The sequence below is a fragment of the Meleagris gallopavo genome, chromosome 2 (genome assembly GCF_905368555.1).
Source record: "Meleagris gallopavo chromosome 2, MGAL_WU_HG_1.1, whole genome shotgun sequence".
Classification (NCBI taxonomy): Eukaryota; Metazoa; Chordata; class Aves; order Galliformes; family Phasianidae; genus Meleagris; species Meleagris gallopavo.
The window spans coordinates 75,716,723-75,726,713 of NC_139405.1; the positions used below are offsets into that span (position 1 = coordinate 75,716,723).

At 42.6% G+C, this 9,991-nt stretch overlaps 1 protein-coding gene across 1 annotated transcript in view; it reads right to left on the reverse strand.

Annotated features, from left to right (window-relative positions):
• ZNF292 (zinc finger protein 292) overlaps positions 1 to 9,945 on the reverse strand; it is a 55,782-nt gene extending 45,837 nt beyond the window's left edge. Inside the window, exon 1 of the mRNA XM_085217672.1 lies at positions 9,649 to 9,945. Within this exon, the coding sequence (XP_085073798.1) occupies positions 9,649 to 9,810 (162 nt within the window). The 5' untranslated portion in view covers positions 9,811 to 9,945. The remainder of the gene's footprint in view (positions 1 to 9,648) is intronic.
• Between the last annotated feature and the right edge of the window lie 46 nt (positions 9,946 to 9,991).

The following is a 9,991-nucleotide window of genomic DNA, read 5'->3' on the forward strand; positions in this document are numbered from 1 at the left end:
ATTTCCTGGAATACAGATGAGTCGAACATGCTCTCTTGGTCAAGTAAAGAGAAATATTACAAATATTTCTGTAGTTTAACATGCATTAGGTATTTGCCTTAGCTGTTTTTATCAGCTGGATGCAACTTCGTCCAAGCTTCTTAATTCTGATGAGAACCTAACTGATAATCCTCTTCTTTAGTAGAAAGGTTACTTGTCATTTTAAGTGGTCTTGTTCAGCGGTGTCAAGCTGATATCCCAAAGGATGCTTCCATCTGATCTACATTTTTCTGTGAAAGAAAGAACAAGGCAGAGCCTGCCTGATTTACAGAGAGCTCAACAGCCTGACATGTCCTTATAGCAGTGCCAACGTCCAGGCAATGCATCCACACACAAGAGAAGAGAGGAGCCAAGACTGTGCTCTCTGCTGAACACATTAACGGCCCACAGCAGAACTGGGAGCTCCTGTCATCCCACCAGTACAGTTAGTGAAGTCTGCCTGGCTACCCAAGACTTAATTGCCATGCCAGTTTCAACTAGATCATTATGCAAGTTGCAGATCCATAGGATTTGCAGATTGAAATTTTCCTCATCTTCACCATTACTGATCCACACGTATTTTTGCGTCAGCTGTTCTTTTCATATCAACTCAAGCCTTTTGTGATTTTAAGTATTTAACTCTTGTCATCCTCTTTGTAGTGTTTGTTCTGTTACAAAACACTGTGCCATCACGAGCTCAAAGCAGCAATCACAGGGCTCAGAAACTCCATGCAGGTAATTTGATTTGATGCCTGATCACTGAATATACCTCTCTGATTCATCAACGTGATATTCAGTGCATTAGATGCATAAATATCAAACACAATTTCGCCTATTCATTCAGAAGCAATTCTCTCCATTGTTTTGACCAACAGAAGACATAAACAGTCCTACCTAGTAATGTTCTTTATAACATACAGAAGTCTGAGAAAGTAATACTAAAATAACTCAAGTGAAAACTCATAAAATAACCCTCATATCCAGTCCAAAATATAACAGAGCTACAAGATAAAGACTAGTATTTACCCTAATGAAATCCTAAATGATTTCATCACAAGTCAAGGAAGGGAGAACTCAAGGAAGTTACATATCTCAAAGTAGCTGCCCAATAGGTAGGTCAGAATGAACACCAGCCATCGCTCCCATCAGTACCTGGAACTGGACGGACTTTTGGCTGAAGTTTTCAGGGTTACATGAGTCAGTGCAAGGACAAAGAATTGTTACTAGCTCAGAACAATTAAATGAAGTAATCAGATAAGAACTACATTAGTTAGCACAAGATTTTCCTCATTCTCTGATGAAAAGATGAATTTGGTTTAGCTCCATACCAGGAATAGCAAAGTCAGAGATATCACCTACTGAAAGACTCCATATCTTATAACAGAGGAGATAGTGAAAAAAGCTTACTAGAGTAAAACTTGCAAGAAACTAGCCATGGTTGTTGTTGGTTTGTTTTTTTTTTTGTAACTTTAGTTCAATTTCCTATTGAATCAGGCTTATTGTCATAGCATAACTTCATAAAGCTCCATTTTGATATCACATATGCTCTTCTTTTTGTACGCCTTTGTTCTGCCAAGTGCTAGGTATTATTAGATTAACTCTTCCCAAATAAAAGCACTGTTGTTCATCCTCAGTGATGAAAGAACCATGAAGTAATACCACTGAGTTGTCTTTAATGCATATTTGGAAAGACAAATAGGGGAAAAGAATAGTTTCACACCTCAGAAAAGCACCTGCATGCTTATTAAAACATATGACATTACGTTTTTAGCATATGCAAAGCCACAAACTTAATAAAACAGGGAATTATGTCACATTGTAAATTTAAATAATAGGTAAACAGTTGTTGTAAATCTCTACTTAAGAGAAGCTGATGACATAATGTCTTGCCAGCTTCCCTCACAAGAACGGAAGCATAATTCACACTGTGCTATAAGTGCTCAAGGATTCATACAGAGGCCTTTATAAATAGTACTATAATTATAACAACAACAAAAGATGTAAGTCAATGCCTAGAGCACTATTTTCTGAAGACATGCTTCATACCTACACAAATTTGAAACTATCTATGAGCAGGGCATCAGTACAGGTAGTATTATCACAGTGAAGAAACAGTACCTTGCTGTCTCCTAATAATAGTTACAATTTAATTCCTAATGTAGAGAAGTCTTAGAATTACAGCATATAGAATATGCATGTATAAAGCCTAGAGAAGAACTCGCATTTAAATGGCAGATTAAAAAGAAAACACCACGTGAAATCACCTGATTTTCGCTCACAGTGGAAATAAAGATTCTTCAAAAGACCACTTTTTTTTTTTACTGCTTCCCCTGAAGTTGTCATCATGAGCTCTTCGCTAACAAAATGACAATAACAAAGACAAAAGAAAAAAAAAAAGCCCAACAAGTTGAGAAACAATGTCCTGACTATTCATATAGATGCACACCTTGCTTAGAAGGAACCAAGAGATGCAACACGGATGTCCCGATACAATGAGACACCTGGACGTGAGCTGTAACAAATGCACTCCTGGTACAGTCCTGCACAATAACGATACTCCATATTCACTATTACAGCATTTTCTAAAAGATGAATCTTAGATGATCATGCTTTGCAAAAGGAATTTAAGCATTACTGGTATTGCTTTTAAGTGAAGTAAAAAAAAAGTTTGGATTTGTGGGAAAAAGGTGATGGCAGAAATATTCATTTTCTGTACTACAGATATGTTTAATTATGGAGGTATAGATGCAGATATATTACTACAGCCAAATGCTGTGAGTAAATACCACAGTAAGGCATCCACATTTTTATTTTTAAATAACTGAAGGACTAGGTAAAGCAAGGCACCTCTCCAACTTTGAATGGGCAATTAAAATCAAAGATGTTACAGAGCAAAGCTAACTATAATCCACACTTCATACCCAGCAACTACTAATTTTTGGTTAAAAGTATTTCTCGGAGAAATGGTGATTTGCTAATAGTAGATTTATCTTAACTTCAGTGAAACAACAGGTCTCTCACTCAGCAAACATTCTGCATCAGAGTAACTATGACACCAGATACATATTTGCTGAACCGAAATATTTTCCTTACTATGGTAACTAAGTGGAATGCTTTGTTTCAGTATCACATGCAGCACCTTACATAAAAAGGTGAACTAAAACTTAATTCTAAATCTTAGGAAAATGTTACTAGGTTTTCATTTCTCCGTCTTCTCAACTACCTCTATTTGTCACACCTTTAAAAACCACCCCTTTTTTCCAAGAGTGCAGCAGCCATGATAAATAGTATGTTTCACCAAAAAAACAAAACAAACACCTTCAATCTTAACTCCTGCACTGTCACCTTCTTATTGTTCGCTCAGAACAGTGAAAATTGGAGAAAGACAAAGGTAGCTTTGAACGCATAAATGGCACTTCTATTAGGAAAGGAATATATTACATTTCACACCCACTAGACAGGATAAATCCTAAGATTAAATTCCAGTGAGAGACTAGAGATTAACTTAGACCTTAAAAAGTTAGAAAACTTTTAAAGGCAAGGATAACTGAACTAAAATGCATCATCTATGGAGTTTTCAAAGTCTTTCTTACCAGACATTTTTGAGAATAGGTTAAACAAGCATCTGTAGTTCCAGTTTACCAAAAGCAATTCCTGCTTTGGAATCACAATCTAGATGGCTGAAACTTCTTCCAGATCCACGTCCCAAACCCAGCTAGTTCAAAAGGAATGCTTTCAGAACTTAAACACACCATCACAACGCCTGCTCTGACCTAAGTTCGACCTGTCTTTAAGGAGTTTTTAGTGCAAAGGAAAACTTATTTACAATCAAGAATAAAAAATGATGTTTTTTTTTTTTAACATTGAAAGCAATATATAAAAATGAAAAGGCAATTTTTTTTTACAGCATGTCTTTAACTCAATTTTTTGCCAACAAAACAAGTTCAAGATTCCCCTCACTTGCCCAACAGCAATATTAAATGGCTGTTATTAAAAGTTTGCTTTTTTTCATAAACAGAATGTAGAGAACACAGACATCCTACACTAAGTGCACCAGGTCTAGCTGTTTGAATAAGCTAAGAAATAACTGGGTAGCAATTCAAATAAACCACGTAAAACTACGTTTTGTAATATCATTCACTTGAGCTACAGTATCACTTATAAGTTGATGTCACAGCAGCAAAACACACGTTGAACTAAGTGCACTGTGTGCCCTTAGATATCCCAAAGTCCACGTGTATTATTACATCTCTAAAGTTATGTTCCAGCATCCTAAAGTGATCTACACCAAAGAGAACGTTTACACGCTGACATGACTCAAAGATGAATGAGATTCTGATTTTCAGAGAGAAACACAGGTAGAAAAAAAATCAACTATTTCAATAATGTTCACTTTTATATAGGAAATCTGCATTAACAAGAACTTACTGTACAAAACACAGAACTCTTAAAGAAAATCAGCTCCAATCAAGCATGACGTTAAGTAGTCCTGCCACTACTGAAGATAAAACAAGATTAATTATGGTCACTGGTTAGATTTACCCTGATCTGTAGTGTTTTCTAAACACACATGCATTCTATGCAGATCTGCACCCATACTGCAGTTCCCCAACTCTCATAGTGTAACTTAAAGACCAGGAGGGGCCTTTTGGCAGACCAGTAAGGCAGTAAGTGGTTCAGCGAGTCAGGTCCTAAAGTGACAAAGAAGCACAAACATGCCTGAAGCAGCTTAAAATCTGAATGAGATGTGACAGTGATTACAATTGTTTTTCTTTACACACTTGGAAATCTGTGTGGAATACCAGAGCTGAGAGGACTGTGATTTCTGGCAGTTGTATGCACCTCTTGAATGGCAGATTATCTGGGGGTCACAGGTACAGATGTAAAACAGAAGAGGACTAGAAGTTACTACGCAAATCTTACCCTCAAAACAAGTGGTATTACATTAAAATAAAAATATCAGCTGTGACATCGGGAAGAAAGACAGCATACAGAAGCACAAAGAAGGAAACATCAAAGCAGATGCTCAATGCAGAATGCTCTGGACTCAAAAAACACATCTCAGAAGAAACAAGGAAGAGAGCTACAGCACTAGTACATACTCAAAAGAAGAGACAGAAACCTGGCTACACAGGAAAGCAGTGAAGTGAAAGTTCAACAGCATGACCACAAAGCCTTACACAGAACAGACCCCAGGTCAGCAATGGTCAATGCACAGCAATGCATCTGCGTGGTTTCTGCCAACCAGTGAAGAGCTCCACCTGACCAGCATCCACTCACTTGTATCACCAAAGCGAGTGGTCACATCGGGAAGAAGGGCATCACAACTGCAGGTGAGTGATGAAACAGGGAACAAGCCCTTCAAAGTCTGCTGAGGTCTTTATACGTACAATGACTCTTGGCAAGGGATCATGCTCTAGTTCCTACAGAAAAAAAATAAAAAAGCCTTAGTAAAAAACTCCTTTGTCGTTGGATTAAGATACAGTGGGTTGAGATAAATCCAGAATTTGGAGCTGAAAAGTTTAAAATAGGCTTTCTTTCAATTTCTACAGGCAGAACTGAAGACTATTTCTGTCAATCTGAGTCTGAAGAAGCTGAGAATGGAGGCTAAAAGTGAGGAAGAAATCAACAGTAAGGAAGATGATAGCATCCTAACATTGTGAAGAATGTGTGATGTATAAAAACTGAAAGCCAACAGCAGTAAGACAGAAGAAAATTTAAGTAACCTCCAATACAGACAAATCATTAGTGATTACCTGTAAACAACACACAATGAATTCAGAGCTTTCACTAACAATCATCGGATTACTATAACCAAATATTATTAAGACCTAATCTAGTAAACACAACACAGAGGGGTATAGGACCTTAAGGTATTACAGTGGGACCGATACACAAGTGGTCCCTCATGAATACTTCATTAGTACCTCCATACATAATTATTATCAGTTTTTAAAAAGCAGCAACTGAATACACTTACAGGGGCTGCAACATCAGTTGAAAAACAGGATTTCTTTTTCTAATTCTAAATTAAGTAGCAAAGTCCCTTTTTTCCCCTCCAATGTTCTCCATCAGCACTGGGCTTTTGCTACTAGTGTTAAGATGACCATAGGCTGATGGCCAGCAATGAATAAGCAGGCTATCGTGACAGAATATTAACATGTCATACCAAAGCCTAAACTCATTTGCTAGCATATTTTAACACAATTTTCTCCTAATAAGCAGACAATAGAGATAAGACAACCAATGGATGAAACAAAACGTAGCAGCAGAGTTATTATGGAAGTACGGGACAAAAGCTCCAATTCTTTTCATAATTTTAACACAACTTGCTATTTGTTGACAACTTGTGTGTTTGTACAACAAACCTGATGACCTTAAGGTTTCAGAGGGTTTGTACCCTCCAAAAAAAGAACAGGAAAGGAAAAAAAAAAAAAAAAAAAAACCAACTCAGAAGCAGATTCAGAAAATAGAAGTCAGAAATAGCCATGCAGATAAGACTTATAAGGTCCACGATGAAACACACCAGCTATATAAAGATACTCGGAGTAAGCAGAAATACTTCAATGACTTAACACCACATTAGCTAGAAAATAAATTTTCTTACCTGTTTGGTAATAACAAAAATAAAGATTACAGGGGCAGTGAAAAATGGGAAAGGAACAGTGCCCGTATTGGCTATACCCACTGGCATCACGTTTTCTCTAGCTCTCAAAAGGAATAAAAACTCATTTTGCTCTTTTATAACTAAATACAGATGGGAATCAGCAGATGGGAATCAACAGATACCCTTAAAGAACATAACCAGCTACCACATGGTGATGAAAACACCACTTTCTTCAGACCATTCTGATCTCTTGCAAATTCACGCTGTCAGTTTATAGTCACTACATCTGAAGATACTAGCTTTGTCAGTTCCAGTCTGCACACATTGCTTGTGACAGTGTAGCTGCTGTGGACATGCTAACTTCCAAACTGAACAGAAGAGTAGGAATCACAAAAAGGCATTTTACACATACCTATAACAACGCAAACTCTGCTTGATAACAACTAAAAATAATGTGCTCCATTGGTAAACTAAAACCAGAATGCATGATTTTCCAAGTTCTGTGTAGTTACTTCGTGCCTAGAAGCTAAGCATGAAGAAAACCATGCAGGTGAAACCACACTGAGGCAAACACTGGAATACTTCCTCTGTTCTGCACTTCCAGACTTAAGATATCAACAAGGCCCTCCGTTTTGTATGTATGAGCAGACAAATTATTCCTTTAAGCACATATATCCAAAGACTTGATTCTAGAAATCATGGTAGATGCCCTTAAACTGTTATTTAAAACAGACTTCTGAGATGGCTTTTACCAAGACATGAATTTTTCATAACCTGTCATGCAGCGCAAGCTAAGCAGCTCAGCCTACTCTCTGAACCGTAAGTGCTGTTTTGTGTTAGCCCCAATAAAGGACTGAAACTGCAGAAGAAGCTGAGCAAGTATTTTGGCACCATCAGCACAGGTGAACGAATGTAAAAATCTGTTGAAGCAGTGTGAAAAACATCCAGCCAAAATGACTGCTTCTCTCATGAAGCATCTTGCAGATGTGGCACTGAGGGACACGGTTAGTGGGCATGGTGGTGACAGGTCTATGGCTGGACTAGGCAAACTTAGTGCTCTTTTCCAACCTTAATGATTCTATTATGACTGTTTAGATCTCAGCTTAAAGAGAAGTCTTTCAATGTGGAACAGCATGTATCAGCTCTCAATGTTACACATCATGATGCTTGCACATAGGAGGAACAAGTCCAGCCTTTCTGCTCTCTTGGTACAGAGTGACTGTGACATTTCTAAAGAGCGCAGATTCTTACCTAAGTCAACTTCTACATAACTTTTTTTTAGTACAGCAAGACTCGTTTTTTCAAAGGTGTACATTTCAGAAAGAATCAGGCCTCAAAATGGGCTTTTGTTAACAGCCTTTAAACTAATAATTGTATGAGTTTTTGCTCTGAGCTAAAACCAACCGAATCTCATGAAGTCGCTCACTAAATACATGTGATCATAATTTGATAAATCTGCTTCTAACACTGGTAAATCTACTTGTGCCAGAAAGGTGTCTGCATTCCCACTTGGCCAACCACGTCTGCTCACAAACATCTCATTCAGCTGTCAGCCCAGGCCAGAGCCAGGTTTCCACCTCACCACTACAAATCTAAGCAAGCCGCCACAAAGATCGGACAGGCTGAGAACACAGCGATGCGAGCCAACATAAACCACTCTTGTTTCTGTGCATCCACACAGACATTCTACCAAAGAAAAGTGTGACAAATTTCGATGAAAGAGAACCTAAAATACAAGTCCTGTATGAATGAAATCAAACACGAGAAGGGAACGTGCACAAAGTGCTTGACAGTGGATCTCCCTGGTTACCAAAGAGTGGTGCTCAGCTACAGCCGAAGTGACAGACATGCAAATGCGCACCCCATAATGGCTTCCACCAGGAATAAACTCCTTCAGAGTAAACACGAAGCCACACATGAACAAGATCAAAAACCATCTCTGAATCCACGATCACCCATTCCACCTTTTACAAACTTGTCCATGCTCCACGAATGGCTGACAGAAACGTGTAACAGGCGTTAGTGCTGTTATCAGATACACTACTTATTAAAACCAAGACCAAAGCCACGGGAGGCATTTGAGAGAAATTCAACGCCTCGAGGGTTGTTTCGCGCACTGTGCCGTGCCCAATGTCAGCCGAAAAAGGACACGTAGGAGAAAGGAGGGCAACACGCAGACACGCTCACGGCTAAGATGGAGCAGCGCGCCTTACAGCAGCCCACACCGAAGTTTGTCGGGTGAGGGATGCTGCGGGGTCAGCAGTTCACAGCAGCACCTGCGGCACACCGCACCTCCGTACAGCGGTGCTCCACGCACCCCTCCTCGTCCTCCTCGTGAGGGCAGGGAGCGATAGGGAGGGCGGCACCGTCGACCTTCAGACCTCCAGCCGTCACCAGAGCCCTAAGTTTAGTCCCCCACCGCTTCCTCTCATCCCGGATACCAACGACTCCGAATCGCCGCGGGCTACGAGATAGGGCACGGAGCGGCCGAGAGCCCCGAGCACCCGGGCCGCGCTCCCGCTTCCCTCCCCCGTCTCCCCCCCCAGCGGAGGAGCCGGGCCGCCGAGCCGTCGCCCCCCCGGGAGGAGGGGTGCGGGAGAGCAGGGGACGTAGGGGGGCGAAGGGGGGGGGTGTCCATCCGCCGCCGCCGCCGGGAACAAAGGGCCCTGGGCTGAGCCGAGCCGTGGAGCGCAACAAAGGGGCCCAGAGACCGCGAGACGCGGGGCGGCCGCCGGGGAGGAGAGAAGGCGGGGGCAGGGGAGCGCGGGCCGGCCGAGCGGCTCCGGGCGCAGGGGGCGGGCCGGCCGCCCTCAGCCCGCAGCGTCAAGCGGGAGCACGGCCCGCAGCGCGAGGGGCCGCCCGGTCCCACCGCCCGCGGCCGACCGCCGCCCCGGGCCAACGGCCACCCGCTCCTCCGGAGAGAGCGACGCCGCCGCCGGGCAGGGGCCCCGAGCTGCGCCCCAGCATCGGCAGCCTCCCACAGCCCGCTCGGAGCGGGGGAAGGGAGGGGAGAGCGGCCTGACCTGGCAGAGCTGCTTGCAGTACTCGGTGGCCGCTTGGACGGCGGGCTCGGCGCTCTCCCGCAGCCCCGTCTCCAGCTCCAGCAGGCGCTCCCGCAGGCGCCGCATCTCCAGCAGGTCGCCGCCGGAGCCGCCGCTCTCCTGCTCGGCCTCCTCGTCCGCCATCTTCGCACCCCGCTCCGTCGCGTACGCAGCCCCCCCTCTCGCCGCCTCGGCCTCCCGCCCCCCTCCTTGCTCGGCTCCGCGTCACGTGATTACACAATGCCACGTTCCGGGGAGGGGTCACGTGCCGAAGAGGACGGGCGGGGAGGAGCGCGCGCGCGCGCTACCCATCCCCCCGCGGCGC